The sequence below is a fragment of the Salmo trutta genome, chromosome 35, assembly GCF_901001165.1.
Source record: "Salmo trutta chromosome 35, fSalTru1.1, whole genome shotgun sequence".
NCBI lineage: Eukaryota > Metazoa > Chordata > Actinopteri > Salmoniformes > Salmonidae > Salmo > Salmo trutta.
Window position 1 is genome coordinate 30,411,878 of NC_042991.1, and position 19,332 is coordinate 30,431,209.

At 44.7% G+C, this 19,332-nt stretch overlaps 1 protein-coding gene across 2 annotated transcripts in view; it reads right to left on the minus strand.

Annotated features, from left to right (window-relative positions):
• Window positions 1-63: 63 nt before the first annotated feature.
• LOC115175055 (beta/gamma crystallin domain-containing protein 1) overlaps window positions 64-19,332 on the minus strand; it is a 46,877-nt gene continuing 27,608 nt past the window's right edge. For both annotated transcript variants that reach the window (XM_029734209.1, XM_029734208.1), the window contains 11 exons: window positions 19,006-19,132; window positions 18,084-18,229; window positions 15,309-15,435; window positions 14,849-14,878; window positions 14,618-14,730; window positions 14,258-14,390; window positions 11,121-11,260; window positions 3,604-3,727; window positions 3,068-3,223; window positions 1,316-1,475; window positions 64-593 (listed from right to left, as the gene is read on the minus strand). In XM_029734209.1, the coding sequence (XP_029590069.1) occupies window positions 505-593; window positions 1,316-1,475; window positions 3,068-3,223; window positions 3,604-3,727; window positions 11,121-11,260; window positions 14,258-14,390; window positions 14,618-14,730; window positions 14,849-14,878; window positions 15,309-15,435; window positions 18,084-18,229; window positions 19,006-19,132 (1,345 nt within the window). In that variant the 3' untranslated portion in view covers window positions 64-504. The remainder of the gene's footprint in view (window positions 594-1,315; window positions 1,476-3,067; window positions 3,224-3,603; window positions 3,728-11,120; window positions 11,261-14,257; window positions 14,391-14,617; window positions 14,731-14,848; window positions 14,879-15,308; window positions 15,436-18,083; window positions 18,230-19,005; window positions 19,133-19,332) is intronic.

The following is a 19,332-nucleotide window of genomic DNA, read 5'->3' on the forward strand; positions in this document are numbered from 1 at the left end:
GTTAGGCAATTTGTTATTCCAAATATTCTAGATGTTATTCCAACTATTCTAGATAACAAAATATAATCACATCACATATTTATTTACATAAAGACATTAATGGCAGAAGGGAATAAAATGTCGAAATACATATTCATCAAAAATGTAACAATGTCAAACTCGTATATTATCAGATACAACATTAAAGGGTAGGTAAAGTATTTCAAGTTTAGTCTGAATCCATTTTCCCATAATATAGTAATGAATACTATTGTTTTGTCCCTGTTTGTTCGTGAAGAAGTAATGCGATATTATAGATTATCCAGAAAATGTGATGTTGACCTCAGAGGAAAGATTATACTGTATATAAGCTTCTCTTCCAGCAGCAAATGTTCTGTTCCTGAGGCATCTTGTCCTTGAGGCTTGTATGGGGCCCACGCTGCAGCTGCGCCACAGAGCACTGAGGCCCCTCATCATACTGCACCTCAGAGACTACACCTAGTTCTTCCCTCTCAAAACAAGACCTCAGAGAATCTCCACTGTCCATCTTTGGTTGGGTTTGTTTGGATCAAACGCGTTGAGAATCACCTGGTTTCTGTCATAGTGTTGACCACCTGCAAGGACAGACAAAATTATTTGAGTTGTGCCTTGTTTAAATACAATGTGTCCCTTCCTTCTTTGGGCCAATCACTGATCTGCCAAGGTTGGATCAGTGAAAGCACAATGGAAACGTTGCCTTAAGTTAAGGCAACGTTGTCTGGATAAGTTATCTAATAACTTACTGATTAGTGAATACCTCAAAGAAGGGGAAAAGGAGGGGCAAGTTTGAGGGGGGTTTTCATAGCCTATCGGTGAATCCCAAAACACCCCCTGGTCCCTACCAACTCGCATGGAAGGCCCTTCCTTGGGACACTTGTGCATATGGCGGAGGTGCGCGCAAATGGAGGGGTGAGGAGAAGGCAGTGATTTGAGATTCAGCCTGTCTGTCTCTAAACTTGTCACAAGCCTACTTGATACTGAATCCAGCTGCAGCCCATTGTCACGTCTCTGTCCATCCACAAGGTGTCGCTAATTCACAATTATTCTAGTCAAGTTACCTAATCTAAGTAAAACCCCAGAACTGAATGACGTGAAACCAGTGAACAATACAATACACAGACTAGTTCATGTAGCTCTAAGAGGTAGAAGCATTATTGCAATAGGTTTCTCTTGCCTTCTGATTGGCTGGGTGGGAATGTCGTCATATTGCTCCTACCTATCAAATCCTCTCAGATCTACAGGAGTGGCTAGTGAATATAAACCTGGTATCCCATGTTTGTTGTTGTTTTTGCCTCACCTTTGACCTCCAGGAGCAGGTCGGGGCTGGCGGTGTAGCGGATGAGGCCATCAGGCGTGATGCTCCAGCAGGAGGGTTGTTTGCCAGGCTCAGGTGAGAGGCCCATACGACTGCCTGTCATGGCCACGCTGCACGGAGCCACACAGCAATCCTCCTGCACCTGGACAGACAGAGTGAAAAACTTTATTATCCTCTAAAGAGGAAATCATTTGTACCGACATTCAATCACACACTTTAAATAAAGAATGGGCCTGCATCAAGCATAAAAACTAGTTGAGTGTTGTAATAAACCATATAAGTGCGATATAGAGCATGATGCTGTGAGACGTGGCAGGGAGTCCAGAGCTGGAGTACAAAGGCTGTTATAAACTCACCAATTGAAGTCATGGGTCGGAAATGTTAAGTTCATTAAATAATAATCAACGTGCTTACTCTAAAGTTCTACTCCCAAAAATAGTTGCAGGATCCTTGTCGATAATCCATGAACAATGAAATGGATGGCATTCAATTTATGTGAAGTTACAAGGCCATGTTCAGAGTGCTTCTCTGGAAGCATAAACTATAAGAACTGTACAGTAGGTGTAGACCAAGACAGAATACTTAACAAATCCCCAAGGGTTTGATTACCCAAGAAGCAGCAGTACTCCAGGCTGATTTAAATACCCCAGGCTCTAGTGCTTGTTAAGTCACAGTTTTCCTGGCCTGTCCACCTTCTCTAAACTGGAGCTCTGCTACCAGACCCGAGCCCGACGGGCCCTGACATTATGCATCGGGTTAGAGCCGGGTAAGGCCTGTTTTCTCATCAATTACATATGGGCTCGGGTATCACTACATCACTAACATATTGAAGTTGAGCCATTTGCTTGTGCTGCACAGTAGTCATATCTGACTAAGATCATAACATGGTGTCAGAAGTGCTTCAACCTCGTGAAATATAAAACTAAGATCATTTAAAAAAACGTATAATGTTCCTTGAGTTTAGAGTGACCAAAAGTAGCAAACAGCTAACTGCTCTCTCATGTCTCTTCGTTTGTTGAGCAGAGCCAGAGACACTTTTAAGGAGATGGAAAACTCCATTGGAATCCTATTAACGGCCATTGTGTACATTGCCCATTCTACATCAATGGGACACATGGTCCATTCTGGGTGATTCTGGGACAAGGAGAGCTCTCTCTTAAGGCGTGAATAGGAATCAATTGGGTGCTAGCTCAAAAACCCAACATTAGCATGAATTTTGTCAACAAGAAGTACAACATTACAAATCTTCGGAGATGTGTGATAATTAACTTGCTATCTGTATAGCTTTGGAATTGTGACATTATGTACTTATTGAGGAAAATAGGCACGTTTCTCGACTCACACCCTGATTTTGAGAAGGGATTGTGTGATGATTAGCTTAGCAACCACGTGATGTAGCATGAGAATGCGATTGGTTGACAGTCTGCTGGGTGGGGCGTAATGCGTTCCTCCATTCATTGCCCATTGCTATGGATTCACAGACTCAGAGTCGCCATGAGTAGAGTGCAGGAAGAGTGAGCTGCCTGCACGCAGGGATTGATAAGAGTGACAGAGAGGAGCAGCTAATGGATTTACTAATGGAGGAAGTTACTTCTGATTTCGGGCAGGGCCTTAAATTTGTCAGAAGCAATTGGGCCTGGGTAGGGTCTGAACGTCACGGGCATGGGCAAGGCTTAAAAATGTATGCCCCTGCAGGGCTTTACTCTAAACACCCTGTTGCCATGACGATGCTACCTTGCAGTGGAGATGTCCGTCCCGATAGAACCAGATCTGTTCGACTCCGCCCATCTCCTCCGTTGCCTGGATACGCATCAGCTTGATGTCATCCATCTCCCCAGTGACAGACATTAGAAGGCCCTCCTGGCTCCTCAACCGGAAGTGCACCTGTCGCTGCTCAGGTAACACACACACACTGGATTAGGGTTCACTGTCTATGAACCACAAGTAGTTCTCAGTTCAACATGCTGTCAATGTATTCCTGTCTGCCATGCAGCCCCTGTGCTCACACAGAATATTATGCAAAGCTCCATTGATGGGGCCGTTACAGAGTAGTGCACTATAGAAGCCAACAGCGCACCTTTAAAAGGTATTTTCCCTGACTTTGGCAGAGATCACATTAACGGTAAACACTGCCGATGTTGGCTCAAGTGTAAAGTACCTTTAAAAATCTGTTGTAGTGCGTAGCTCTATAAGGAAACTAGGATTGAATCCTGGCCTTAATCTCTGTGTACCCATATAATCATGTTATCACATTTGAGATGGCTTCTTACCTGGATCAGTGGGCGCAGGGATCCGATTCGCTGCCAGCTACTGAATGTTCGCCAATCGAGCACCTCGCCGGGCTTCAGCAGAATCTGAGCTCCGCGGTAGTTGATCCCCTCATACAGCACCCACCTGTCAATCAGAAGTAAGCAAGTGTCAATCAAAAAGTATCAATAAACACTAGCAAAGCTTATTGTCTCACATATCAGACAAATTATTCCTTGAACTTTTCACTCAGTGTCAATCAAAGACAAGGTCAAAGTCATGTGTAGACCCACAGTTACCAAACTAAGTGTCTCAAATATCAATTAGTGGGGAATGATTGCTTTGCCTTTTCACCCACTCAACCCCCAAAGAAACTAGAACACAACACAGGAACATTCTGTCTGTGCTGATGTCATCGCTTTATCTGGAATCAAAAGCTCCATTAATTTGGCCTCATCCCATTTCTCTCCCTGCAAGAAAGTCCCACTCATGAGTTATGTCTGACCCTGCCGGGTCGCCTTGTGTTTCTGTGTGTTCCAGAGGTGAGTCCACATCTCCAGTCTGAATGTCACACACCATTGGGATCTTTCCACTGGTCTGGACCAAGCCTCACTACCTCATAGTATCCCACGATTCTAAGACCCTTCCCTTCCAAATCAAATCAAGCTTTATTTATACAGCACATTTCAGACATGGAATGCAACGTAATGCGCTTAAAAAAAACGTTAATATTTACTACACAACAAACATAAGAGGATAAAAAAACTAAAGAATAACAATAAAAACTGAAAAGCACCCTTAAGAAAAGCAAAGCTAGAAAGGTGTGTTTTAAGATCTCATTTAAATATGTCCACAGTTTCAGCCCCCCTCAGGTTCTCTGACAGGTTATTCCAGAGGCTGGGGTCATAATAACTAAAGGCTGGGGTCATAATAACTAAAGGCTGGGGTCATAATAACTAAAGTCTGCCTCTCCATGCCTCTTGGTCCCCCTCAGGTTCTCTGGCAGGCTATTCCAGAGGCTGGGGTCATAATAACTAAAGGCTGTCTCTCCATGCCTCTTGGTCCCCCTCAGGTTCTCTGACAGGCTATTCCAGAGGCTGGGGTCATAATAACTAAAGGCTGCCTCTCCATGCCTCTTGGTCCCCCTCAGGTTCTCTGGCAGGCTATTCCAGAGGCTGGGGTCATAATAACTAAAGGCTGCCTCTCCATGTCTCTTGGTCCCCCTCAGGTTCTCTGGCAGGCTATTCCAGAGGCTGGGGTCATAATAACTAAAGGCTGCCTCTCCATGCCTCTTGGTCCCCCTCAGGTCCTCTGACAGGCTATTCCAGAGGCTGGGATCATAATAACTAAAGGCTGCCTCTCCATGTCTCTTGGTCCCCCTCAGGTTCTCTGGCAGGCTATTCCAGAGGCTGGGGTCATAATAACTAAAGGCTGCCTCTCCATGCCCTCTTGGTCCCCCTCAGGTTCTCTGGCAGGCTATTCCAGAGGCTGGGGGCATAATAACTAAAGGCTGTCTCTCCATGCCTCTTGGTCCCCCTCAGGTTCTCTGACAGGCTATTCCAGAGGCTGGGGTCATAATAACTAAAGGCTGCCTCTCCATGTCTCTTGGTCCCCCTCAGGTTCTCTGGCAGGCTATTCCAGAGGCTGGGGTCATAATAACTAAAGGCTGCCTCTCCATGCCCTCTTGGTCCCCCTCAGGTTCTCTGGCAGGCTATTCCAGAGGCTGGGGTCATAATAACTAAAGGCTGCCTCTCCATGTCTCTTGGTCCCCCTCAGGTTCTCTGGCAGGCTATTCCAGAGGCTGGGGGCATAATAACTAAAGGCTGCCTCTCCATGCCCTCTTGGTCCCCCTCAGGTTCTCTGGCAGGCTATTCCAGAGGCTGGGGGCATAATAACTAAAGGCTGTCTCTCCATTTCTCTTGGTCCCCCTCAGGTCCTCTGGCAGGCTATTCCAGAGGCTGGGGGCATAATAACTAAAGGCTGCCTCTCCATGCCTCTTGGTCCCCCTCAGGTTCTCTGACAGGCTATTCCAGAGGCTGGGGTCATAATAACTAAAGGCTGGCTCTCCATGCCTCTTGGTCCCCCTCAGGTTCTCTGACAGGCTATTCCAGAGGCTGGGGGCATAATAACTAAAGGCTGCCTCTCCATGTCTCTTGGTCCCCCTCAGGTTCTCTGGCAGGCTATTCCAGAGGCTGGGGTCATAATAACTAAAGGCTGCCTCTCCATGCCTCTTGGTCCCCCTCAGGTCCTCTGGCAGGCTATTCCAGAGGCTGGGGGCATAATAACTAAAGGCTGCCTCTCCATGCCCTCTTGGTCCCCCTCAGGTTCTCTGGCAGGCTATTCCAGAGGCTGGGGGCATAATAACTAAAGGCTGCCTCTCCATGCCTCTTGGTCCCCCTCAGGTCCTCTGGCAGGCTATTCCAGAGGCTGGGGGCATAATAACTAAACGCTGCCTCTCCATGCCTCTTGGTCCCCCTCAGGTTCTCTGACAGGCTATTCCAGAGGCTGGGGTCATAATAACTAAAGGCTGCCTCTCCATGCCTCTTGGTCCCCCTCAGGTTCTCTGACAGGCTATTCCAGAGGCTGGGGGCATAATAACTAAAGGCTGCCTCTCCATGTCTCTTGGTCCCCCTCAGGTCCTCTGGCAGGCTATTCCAGAGGCTGGGGGCATAATAACTAAAGGCTGCCTCTCCATGCCTCTTGGTCCCCCTCAGGTTCTCTGACAGGCTATTCCAGAGGCTGGGGGCATAATAACTAAAGGCTGTCTCTCCATGCCTCTTGGTCCCCCTCAGGTTCTCTGGCAGGCTATTCCAGAGGCTGGGGGCATAATAACTAAAGGCTGCCTCTCCATGCCTCTTGGTCCCCCTCAGGTCCTCTGGCAGGCTATTCCAGAGTCTGGGGGCATAATAACTAAAGGCTGCCTCTCCATGCCTCTTGGTCCCCCTCGGGTTCTCTGGCAGGCTATTCCAGAGGCTGGGGTCATAATAACTAAATGCTGTCTCTCCTTGCTTCTTGGTCCTAGGCTTTGGGATAGTTAAAAGGCCAGTGTCAGAGGACCTGATGGACCTACTGGGTACAACTTAAAAGCATGTCTGACATGTATTGTGGTGCACAGTCGTGGATTGATTTAAAAACCAATCAAATAATCTTCAAATAAATTCTGAAACTCACAGGCAGCCAGTGCAGAGACCTTAAAACCAGTGTAATGTGTGCTGTTCGTCTGGTCTTGGTCAGTACCCATGCTGCAGCATTCTGTATGTTTTGCAGTTGGCTTTCTTGGGTAGACCAGACAGGAGAGCATTACAGTAGTAAAGCCTGCGTGAGTATTTTTGTATCAGCCTGAGAGCGAAACAGCCACACCTTGACAATGTTCCTCAGGTGGTAAAAAAAACTATTTTGTTCACATTTCTAATGTGTGATTCGAAATGGAGTTCAGAATCTAAAATAACACCTAGGTTTTTTAGTTGGTATTTTATCTTTATTGCCTGTGAATTAACATTTGTGGCCAGATTCTCTCTCTGTGCTTTGGCTCCAACAATAATTACCTCGGTCTTGATTTAGCTATAGGAAGTTGTCAGCCATCCAAGTATTTAAATCACTAATACAGTCTAATAATTTATCCGTGGAGCTAAAATCCTCTGGTAACACAGAAATGTAAAGTTGTGTATTATCTGCTTAGCAGGGAAAATCAATGCTGTGCTTTCTGATAACGCTGCCAAGGGGTAACACCTATAAACTGAACAGTATCGAACCTTGTGGAACGCCATGTGACATGTATTTTCACTGAGTTATCTTCAACAAGGGTGACAAAAACTCTTGACCTGTTAAATAGGTCCTAAACCAATTTAGAACTGGACCGGAGAGACCAACCCACCTCTCCAGTCCATCCAGAAGGACATCATGGTCAACATTGTCAAATGCAGCACATAAATCCAAGAGTACAAAGAGCTGTTTGGCACGTGTTCACTCGTAGATCATTTACCATTTTAACTAAAGCTGGCTCTGTGCTGTGGTAGGCACAAAAAACAGATTGGATTTTTTTTTTTTAAATACAGTTGGCACATAAATAATTATTTTGCTGTTTGAAAAACAATTTATTCAGAAATGCAATTAAAAACAGTTTTGAAAAGGTGGTGGGGATAGGATCGAGAAGGCAGGTAGAAGACTTAAGTTGTGATATCCCTTTCCTGAGCATGTCTGTGTCAACCAGGGTAAATAAATCCATAGTGCCTTTGTGTGCTAGGTTAGGGGACATATCACCAAACTTCTCATCAGATCTTGACTGATACCCAGCCTAATGTTGGTTATCTTATCTCTGAAATATGCCGCAAACTCATCACATTTAGATGTGGAGGAAAGTTCACATAGGTCTGCGGGGGTAGGATTTCAGGCCATCAATGGCCGAGAAGAGCACTCTCAAATTATTGAGATTGTTAGTGATCCAAGTTAGAAAAATTTGCCCATCTGGCATTTCTAATTGCCTTGTTATTCAGTCATTCGGAAAGTATTCAGACCCCTTGACTTTTTCCACATTTTGTTACGTTACAGCCTTAATCAAAAATGTATTAAATCGTTTTTTTCCCCCCTCATCAAATCAATTCACACACAATACCCCATAATGACAAAGCAAAACCAGGTTTGTAGAAATTTTTGCAAATGTATTAAAATAAAAAAATGGAAATATCACAAGTTTTCAGACCCTTTATTCAGTACTTTGTTGAAGCACCTTTGGCAGCGATTACAGCCTCGAGTCTTCTTGGATATGATGCTACAAGCTTGGCACAGTTGTATTTGGGGAGTTTCTCCCATTCTTCTCTGCAGATCTTCTCAAGCTCTGTCAGGTTGGATGGGGAGCGTCGCTGCATATCTATTTTCAAGTCTCTCCAGAGATGTTCGATCGGGTTTAAGTCCGGGCTCTGGTTAGGCACCTCAAGGACATTCAGAGACTTGTCCTGAAGCCACTCCTGCGTTGTCTTGGCTGTGTGCTTAAGGTCATTGTCCTGTTGGAAGGTGAACCTTCGCCCCAGTTTGAGGTCCTGAGCACTCTGGAGCAGGTTTTCATGAAGGATCTCTGTACTTTGCTCCGTTCATCTTTCCCTCGATCCTGACTAGTCTCCCAGCCCCATCCACTGAAAAACATCCCCACAGCATGCTGCCACCACCATGCTTCACCGTAGGGATGGTGCCAGGTTTCCTCCAGGCGTGACACTTGACATTCAGGCCAAAGAGTTCAATCTTGTTTTCATCAGATCAGAGAACGTTGTTTCTCATGGCCTTTTCAACTTGAGCTATGGCATCAACAGTTGCCCTTAAATTGCAATAAAAACTATCAACTAAATCATCACAAGAGGAAGGCAGAATAGGTGGTGGAGTATTGGTCATACACTCAATAAAATCTGTAGCAACTTCAGAGGTAAGATAGCGTTTCTTAATAATGCGTTCAGTATTACCCTGTGCTATGGGCAACATGGTCGTAAAAAATACACAGTCCCCCATTGCCTGGATGAGACTCCAACTTCCTGCTGACCGTGTTCTACACTAGACTAAACTCCTACTTGCTGACCGTGCGTTCTACACGAGACTAAACCTCTACTTCCTGCTGACCATGCGTTCTACACTAGACTACACTAAACTCCTACTTTCTGTTGACTGTGCGTTCTACACTAGACGACACTAAACTCCTACTTTCTGTTGACTGCATTCTACACTAGACTAAACCTCTACTTCCTGCTGACCGTGCGTTCTACACTAGACTAGACTGAACTCCTACTTCCTGCTGACTGTGCGTTCTACACTAGACGACACTAAACTACTGCTGACCGTGCGTTCTACACTAGACAAAACTCCTACTTCCTTCTGACTGTGCGTCCAACACTAGGCAAAACGCCTACTTCCTGCTGACCGTATGTTCTAAACTAGACTGAACTCCTACTTCCTGCTGACTGAACGTTCCACACTAGACTAAACATTTCCAAAACTGTGAACTGTGCAATAATAGCTCCAACTATAGTCACCTGATCTAGTCTGTTCTACACTAGACTAAACTCCTACTTCCTGCTGACCATAAGTTCTACACTAGACTAAACTCCTACTTCCTGCTGACCATAAGTTCTACACTAGACTAAACTCCTACTTCCTGCTGACCATAAGTTCTACACTAGACTAAACTCCTACTTCCTTCTGACAGTATGTTCTACAATAGACTAAACTCCTCCTTCCTGCTGACTGTGCGTTCTACAATAGACTAAACTCAATGCAACATTTCCACAACTGTGAACTGTGCAATAATAGCTCCAACTATAGTCACCTGATCTACTACCCACGCAGGTGACTTGTGTGAAGTGTACTTCACTCTGAGTTTACAAAAGGTTGATGAACTGGTCTGGGGGTGTGAAGTGAAGTAGTGCTATGACTCATGAGAAACCTTTTGGCATTGTTAAATACAGTGATTAATTGGCTCACGGTGTGTGAACTGCTTGTATTAAGTGTTGAAAGAAAGACTACAAATGGCTGTCAGTGGATATGACTACAAATGGCTTTGTCAGTTGGATTAAGGACTACACATGGGTTGTGTCAGTGAATAAAGGACTACACATAGCTGTCAGTAGATAAAGGGCTACAAATGGCTGTGTCAGTTGATAAAGGGCTACAAATGGCTGTGTCAGTTGATAAAGGACTACAAATAGCTGTCAGTTGATAAAGGACTACAAATAGCTGTGTCAGTGGATAAAGGACTACAAATGGCTGTGTCAGTGGATAAAGGACTACAAATGGCTGTGTCAGTGGATAAAGGACTACAAATGGCTGTCAGTGGATAAAGGACTACAAATGGCTGTGTCAGTGGATAAAGGACTACAAATAGCTGTGTCAGTGGATAAAGGACTACAAATGGCTGTGTCAGTGGATAAAGGACTACAAATAGCTGTGTCAGTGGATAAAGGACTACAAATAGCTGTGTCAGTGGATAAAGGACTACAAATAGCTGTGTCAGTGGATAAAGGACTACAAATGGCTGTGTCAGTGGATAAAGGACTACAAATAGCTGTGTCAGTGGATAAAGGACTACAAATAGCTGTGTCAGTGGATAAAGGATGTGCTTTTGTGTCACACGACGGTGTCGTTTCTAACAGCTCCAAAGAAAAATGATCTTTCCAGTTTGGTGTTTCTTTATATAGTATGCACTGTAAGGATATAAACGTAACAGCTAGCTTCCTGGGGAACCGTCAGTAGGATTCTCTTAGACAAATGCGCTAACACACACACACACACACACACACACACACACACACACACACACACACACACACACACACACACACACACACACACACGAAGAACACAGAGCTCTGTCTGTGGATAGGAAGGGCCCCAAAACCTTGTCCACAGGCTATTGTGCACAATCTGGGGAGGACTATCTGGTGCGTGAGACTAGGAGGCTCATGCATACAAATATATGACCTTTGACAGAGAGACAAGCAGGTAGGCAGACAGACAACAGACAGAGACATGAGGACAGACAGGCTGTGCTGTATGTACTCACATGCCTCCCTCCACCAGGACAGACTGGACCAGGCTGCAGCCTCCCGCAAGTTGCAGGTTAACCGAGCTGTCGGTCAGAACCACCCTCTTCCCCCGCAGACCTGACCTCTCAAACAGGGTGACAGAGGGCAGCGAGAACTCCTATGAGGAGGAAGAGAGAGTGAGAGAGAGAATAGGAGAGGATATAGAGGAAGAGAGGGAGGGAGAGAGAATAGGAGGGGGATGGAGAGAGGAAGAACGAGAGGGAGGGGGATGGAGAGGAAGAGAGAGGGGTAGGGGGAGAAAGGAAGAGAAGGATGGAGAGAGAGAGAGAGGGAGGGGGAGAGAGGAAGAGAGGGAGAGAGAGAGGTTATTTATACGCCTGACAATGGTATGAGAACACCAACTCTTACCATTACTGGTGACCGTTTTATTGTTTGAATGACTAAGCATGTTCATACATCTAAATAGTGACCTTCTTTGTTTGATACCGACCTTAAACCTTCAAGCTACTTAATGACACAAATATTAATTTCCACAAAGTTTGCTGCTTCAGTGTCTTTGGATATTTTTGTCAGATGTTACTATGGAATACTGAAGTATAATTACAAGCATTTCATAAGTGTCAAAGGCTTTATTGACAATTACATGAAGTTGATGCAAAGAGTCAATATTTGCAGTGTTGACGCTTCTTTTTCAAGACCTCTGAAATCCGCCCTGGCATGCTGTCAATTAACTTCTGGGCCACATCCTGACTGATTGCAGCCCATTCTTGCATAATCAATGCTTGGAGTTTGTCAGAATTTGTGGGTTTTGTTTGTCCACCCGCCTCTTGAGGATTGACCACAAGTCCTCAATGGGATTAAGGTCTGGGGAGTTTCCTGGCCATGGACCCAAAATATCGATGTTTTGTTCCCCACTTAGTTATCACTTTTGCCTTATGGCAAGGTGCTCCATCATGCTGGAAAAGGCATTGTTCGTCACCAAACTGTTCCTGGATGGTTGGGAGAAGTTGTTCTCGGAGGATGTGTTGGTACCATTCTTTATTTATGGCTGTGTTCCTAGGCAAAATTGTAAGTGAGCCCACTCCCTTGGCTGAGAAGCAACCCCACACATGAATGGTCTCAGGATGCTTTACTGTTGGCATGACACAGGACTTGATGGTAGCGCTCACCTTGTCTTCTTTTTTCCGGATGCCCCAAACAATCGGAAAGGGGATTCATCAGAGAAAATTACTTTACCCCAGTCCTCAGCAGTCCAATCCCTGTACCTTTTGCAGAATATCAGTCTGTCCCTGATGTTTTTCCTGGAGAGAAGTGGCTTCTTTGCTGCCCTTCTTAACACCAGGCCATCCTCCAAAAGTCTTTGCCTCACTGTGCGTGCAGATGCACTCACACCTGCCTGCGGCCATTCCTGAGCAAGCTCTGTACTGGTGGTGCCCCGATCCCGCAGCTGAATCAACTTTAGGAGACGATCCTGGCGCTTGCTGGACTTTCTTGGGTGCCCTGAAGCCTTGTTCACAACATTTGAACCGCTTTCCTTGAAGTTCTTGATGATCCGATAAATGGTTGATTTAGGTGCAATCTTACTGGCAGCAATATCCTTGCCTGTGAAGCCATTTTTGTGCAAAGCAATGATGACGGCACGTGTTTCCTTGCAGGTAACCATAGTTGAGAGGAAGAACAATGATTCCAAGCACCACCCTCCTTTTGAAGCTTCCAGTCTGTTATTCGAACTCAATCAGCATAACAGAGTGATCTCCAGCCTTGTCCTCGTCAACACTCACACCTGTGTTAACGAGAGAATCACTGACATGATGTCAGCTGGTCCTTTTGTGGCAGGGCTGAAATGCAGTGGAAATGTTTTTTGGGGATTCAGTTCATTTGCATGGCAAAGAGGGACTTTGCAATTAATTGCAATCCATCTGATCACTCTTCATAACATTCTGGAGTATATTAAAATTGCCATCATACAAACTGAGGCAGCAGACTTTGTGAAAATTAATATTTGTGTCATTCTCAAAACTTTTGGCCACGACTTTACTGTATATAGATTACCACTATTCCTATTGTAACCCTTTATACCAAACAATTGTCCAAAAACAATTATTGTATTGGATGAAATCATGTGATTATGTGGATCCAATATATTTGTCACGACTTCCGCCGAAGTCGGTCCCTCTCCTTGTTCGGGCGGCGTTCGGCGGGCGGCGTTCGGCGGTCGACGTCACCGGCCGATCCACTTTTCATTTTCCATTTGTTTTGTCCTTGTCTTACACACCTGGTTTCAATCCCCCAATTACTTGTTCATTATTTAACCCTCTGTTCCCCCATGTTTGTTTGTGAGTGATTGTTTATTGTATTGTGGCCTTGGATTTATTGATGTGTATTGTGATTATTGTTGAGTAAAATTGCGTACGTTACTCATATCTGCTGTCCTGCGCCTGACTCATTTACACCAGCTACACACAGACGCATTACAGTATTGGATGAAATAGGTTTTTCTTTGGGCCATAGAAGGTTGACATAGACCAGGGATGGGCAACTTTGATGTGTTGTGAGCAAAACATCTTAGTGGCCCACCTCTTGTCAGCAGAGAGAAGTTGTTTATGTTTTAGAGTTCATTTCTTGCAATTCTACACATTTTGCCATGCGGGAGGAGAGAAATGTTTGCAGTTTTTAATATATCTAAGTGACACTGACTAAAAAAAATCAATGGGGGACACCCGGCTGGTAATTTGACCAAGATAACAAGTTTAGATAGCTGGCCGCTAAACTAATTTAGCATTCTGAAAAATGTTAGCAGACATGGGCTAATTGACTGACTATCAATGACTGACATACCAAGAGTAAATCTGCTGATGCACAACCACATTTTCAAATTGCACTTTGTGTAGTCTACTATTCACAACATCAGAAAACGTAATCTTCCAATACATTCACCTCCAGCAGAGAGATGGAGTTGCAGGAACAGTGTGAGAATGTTTGGGATGTCTATGCCCATCCCTGACATAGACATTTTGTGCATCTCAAATGGCATCCTATTCCCTATATAGTGCACTACTATATATCCTATGGCCCTGGTCAAAGGTAGTGCACTATGTAGGGAATAGGTTGCCATTTACAACACAGAAAGAGAGCTAATAGACGGGGTACTCACAAAGCCAGTAGTCTGCAGGGACAGGACAGAGGAGTTGGGCTCCACACACCCCATGGCCCTCAGATCAGGGTAGTCCCCCTCCTCTAACACATACATACTCTCAGTGAAGCTCTGGCCCTCAAACGCCAGCCAGCTGGAACACACAGACACGCACAGACATGGAGATTATCATTATTTTTCTCCACCATCATAATGTTCCAACAGCAAATGTATAAAAGTATAGGCATCATCTACAACTGTAGATATAAATGACTGTGGCCAACAGTAACTTCGTCTGGCAAATGATGTAGCTAATGGTACGGGAAAGATACTGTACATGTTACAATCTGCAGATTACGTTGGATGAATAACGACACTCACCTGCCAGCCAGCACCTTGCAGGAACCCAGGGAAAAGCCGTGTGGCAGGGCAGAAACACTGTCCTCCACAACGTGGACAGAACCCTGGAAGCCCGGCTCCGAGAACAACTGCATCTGAGACACACAACAGATACACTGTCAGATTCTGTGAAATATGGGGCTGTCATGGAGTGATTTACAAAATCTATGACAAAGAAATGTAGGTTGGTCCTGCTGCTTTTGGTTGACATACCTTAAACTTGGAGGAATTTCCCAGATTATCCTAGAAGAGACCACAAATGAGGGCATTATTGAGAGAACTGAGGAAATAATAGAACAATTGTTGGATCAGTGTATTGGTCATTGATGACTTTATTATCATTGGATGCATCCCAAATTGGCACCCTCTTCCCTATATAGTGTACTATCACCTCTCTGTAGATCAGCATTATCCCATACTGTATGGCTCATGTCATTCCCCCGACCTTGCCCCCTTTCCAAACGGATGTAACTGATTACAGAATATTTCAATGATTTAATATTTTATTTTACATTTACATTTAAGTCATTTAGCAGACGCTCTTATCCAGAGCGACTTACAAATTGGTGCATTCACCTTATGATATCCAGTGCAACATTAATACTATATTATATGATTAGTTTATCATTATAATATTATAATATTTTGTCATTTAATATTGTGTTGATCTTACCATAATGACAGGCATGACGGATGTGATCTTGGAGCTGAGGGCCCCCCAGTCCTCTGGGCTTCCGTAGAGGCCTTTCTCCAACACATACGCCTTTCCAGAGAACCCTTCCTCCTCAAATGCCACCCATCTAGGAGGGACACACGAGGACCGTATTCAGTACCGTTTCTTATTGCTCAAGGTCAGGTAGTGCCTTGATGTTTCAGTCTGAGGGCCAACATTTTGTGTGAACAGTTCAAACAGAAGTGTCAAAGACTGCAACTCGCAGTTGCATCACATGCATCCACACTTGACTAAACTCAGGTTAAAGGTTAAGGTTGAAAAAATTCTAGTAACTTTCCAGAATTCCCAGGTATTCCAGAAATCCCGGTTGGAGATTTCCCGGAATCAGGATGGAGTAAGCAGGAAATGTGTAATCCTCTGTGGGAATTTAGGGAAAGATACTGTAATTTGGCAACCCTAAACGCACATCATTAGAGAACGGGAAATTAAACTGCGCTGCACATTATAACGGGTTTTACGGTATTTTTTGTGCTCTTATGATGGATGACGCAAAAGACAAGGTCTATAACAACGAATAGATAGACGGAATCAAAGTCATTAAAACCAAGGTTAATATTAAACTGTTGACATTTCAGATCAAACATGTAGATAAGATACAGATAGTGGTTAATTAGCTCCTACGCTCCTACTCAATATTGTCTTTGATTAGTGTGTATCTGATGACTGCCTGTGTGTGTGTGTCACACAGCATAGAAAAGACCACAGCAGAAGCTGACGAGAGAGAGAAAGATAGAATGATATGAGCGATAGGTAGGAGGAGAGAGAGAGAGAGAAAGAGAGATAAGGGAGAGAGAGCGAGAGTCTGCTGGGTTGAGTCAACAGGTTGAATAACAGAGTTTAGTCAGCACGACAAGGGAGAAGCACGACGGGGGTGCGGGACGACGGGGGGAGCGGGACGACAAGGGAGCGGCACGACAGGGTGAGGCTATGTAGTACACTATAATAAGGGTTCACAACACTGTAACAGAACCACAGACGTTCCTCCAAATGCAAGTGGAAGTGCTCTGCTGCACATAGTGTACTCCACCCTGTTCCCAACTGACAGAGATACCCAGGAAATGAGGCGTGGACTGAACTGAACGTCTCCGAGGAATTTTGGTCCCCTGTCTGAACGTGCCAACCGGGGAGAGTCAGCCAGCCTACAGGCAGCCAGCCTACAGTCAGGCCTACAACTGTTCATTAGGTTCCAAAAACAAAGTGAAACGTGTATGAACAACCTGAACTTGAAATGCTTGTTTTTGTATTCCGTTTTTAAATGTTTTGGTATGGTGTGCCCTAATGAACACGACCCTTATCCGGAGAGAAGGAACTTAAGATAACATACTGTACATGAATGAACACGCGTTAGACCTTGCTCTGCAGGCAACACAGGAAGATATTTCAGCCAAAGTGAGAAACAATTAGCTAGCACAGACACATTAGTAACAACGATTAAGTCTAGAGGGCTGCACATGCTGTAGGATAGTATGTGTCAAGGTTCACTTATAAGTTAAACATCTGAGACTTTGAGATATGATGTTGCCACGAGCAGCACAACAGATGTTGCAGATGAGTGCGATGCCAGAAGATGCACTCACAGAGTAGCGCAGGGTATCTGCACATGTGCACGTTTCAATAGCTACAACACGCGGGACTAAAACAGCAGAGAAGTTTAAACACGCGCTTCAACGCTCTTAGTTGCTGCGGAAATCGGCCCGATATTGCTGTTTACTTGGTGCTTCGCTGAAACTCTCAAGGTAGACTCAGCGAGGGGAAGTTGAATGCACGTCTACACATAATGGGTTCATTTCTGCAACAACTTCTCTGCTGTTTTGGCCCCGTAGCTAACACGTTGTAGGAGCGTGAAGCACACACGTGCACATGTGCAGATCAGTGGAGGCTGGTGGGAGGAGCTATAGGAGAACAGGCTCATTGTAATGGCTGGAATGGAATAAATGGAACGAAGTCATACATGTGGTTTCCATATGTTTAATGTGTTTGATACCGTTCCATTGATTCCATTCCAGCCATTACAATGAGCCTGTCCTCCTATAGCTCCTCCCACCAGCCTCCACTGGTGTAGATCCTCTGTGTGACCGTGTGAGAGCAAAGTCTTGCATCACGGTCATCTCACTATCTGCGGTGCTGCTCGTTGCAACTTCATCTCGCTGAGTCTACCTTCAACTATACAGGATCAAATATGCTTTTAGAAGTTGCATTGTAACTTTGCTTCTGTTTATTAGAACACTACATTTCCAGCTTTGTAGTGATCATTTTGAACTATGTAGTCCGCCAGGCCACAGGACACAGTGATAATAATGAAACTTAGAAGACACCTGACCTGAGCTACTACAGATCACTGGAGTATTTAAATCAGGACAGTAAATTAGTGGTTAACAGTATGTAGACGTCTCATTACATTCACACTGAATAGCAGAGCACAGCCCGGACTTCCTGTAATCAACTAACTGGTCATTTTCCTATAAGACACACAAGACTGGGCAAGGTAGATTTAAAGCCACAATCTGTAACATTTCCTGTTGTTCAATGGTCATTTCAATTAATTATCCATGGTTCCATAGGTCTGTATGAATTTGAAAGTGGTTACATTTCCCCAGCCCCATCCCCAAGCTTACCAAACAAAGTGACAGGGCCAGGCTGTTGAAATGGCAGATTGTAGCTTTAACTGTGCACATCAGAGGTGGAAACAGAGAAAGAAAGAGATCTCAGACTTACACTCCGCCCATAACGTCGACAGACTGCGTTTTCAGCCCATAGCCGGTGTCCTCTATATTGATTATAGGCTCTAAGATGTCGATGTTGGCGCCCAGCTCGCCAAAGTCTCTCTCACTGAACATCTTGAGGTGTGGTGACATGAAATCCTGTCATGGGGAAATGAAACAAAGAACATCCTTGGTCCTGTTCTTAGAAGTAGAACTACTAGAATGTACAAAACCCTCAGTCCACAGCAATTTGACTGGTACACTCATAGGTACACCCAATATGACCGCTGGTCCATCAATCACAGAACATTGACTTGAATGGGGAAAGTCTGTTTTAGTACTGCATAACTAATTGTATGGTCATGGCATACCATAACAAACAATACCCTATCATGACTTACCTTTACACCATTGGCATACCATACCAAACAAGATCAGAGGTGCCCAACCCTCCTCATTGGCGAGAGCTCCCCTGCATGCTTTTGTTCCAACTCACCTGACTCTATTGATTAGCTGAATCAGGTGTGTTTGTGTGGGGCTACAATACACTCTTAGAAGAAAAAGGTGCCCGGCTGTCCCCATAGGAGAACCCTTTGAAGAACCCTTTTTGGTTCCAGGTAGAACCCTTTTGGTTCCTGGTAGAACCATTTTGGGTTCCATGAAGAACCCTTTCCACAGAGGGTTCTACATGGAACCCAAAAGGGTTCTACCTGAAACAAAAAAGTGTTCTACCGAGAACTGAAATGGGTTCTCCTACGGGGACAGCCGAAGAACCCTTTTGGAAAGACTGTAGAGCACAAAATAAGAGTGTAGAGCAAAACCTCTCCAAGAGGAGGGTTGATGCTCATTTATAGCAGGGGTTCATCCATACTGTAATTCATAATTTCATACCAAATCGTACACCATTCAGTTCTAGGTCATAGCATGATACCTACTGCCAGTACAGGTCGTATAGACAGCAGCTGATCAGTCATTCCTCCCCAGTCCCTCCAGTCCAGGTACTCTCCTTCCTCCAGGACATGCTGGTGACCCTCAAACCCTAGTTGGTCATACCCCACCCAGCTGGGACAGTAAATAAAAGGGAATTAGACAATGGCTACATTGTACGCACTTTGTACAGTATATTACTTCATATGTATGTTGCATTACTGTAACACATGATCCTAAACTCGTGCTTCTGGAGAGCTGCAGTACTGCAGGTTTTTGTTGCAGCTCAGAAGTGAGACAACTGATTCACATTATCAAGGTATTGAAAATCAGAT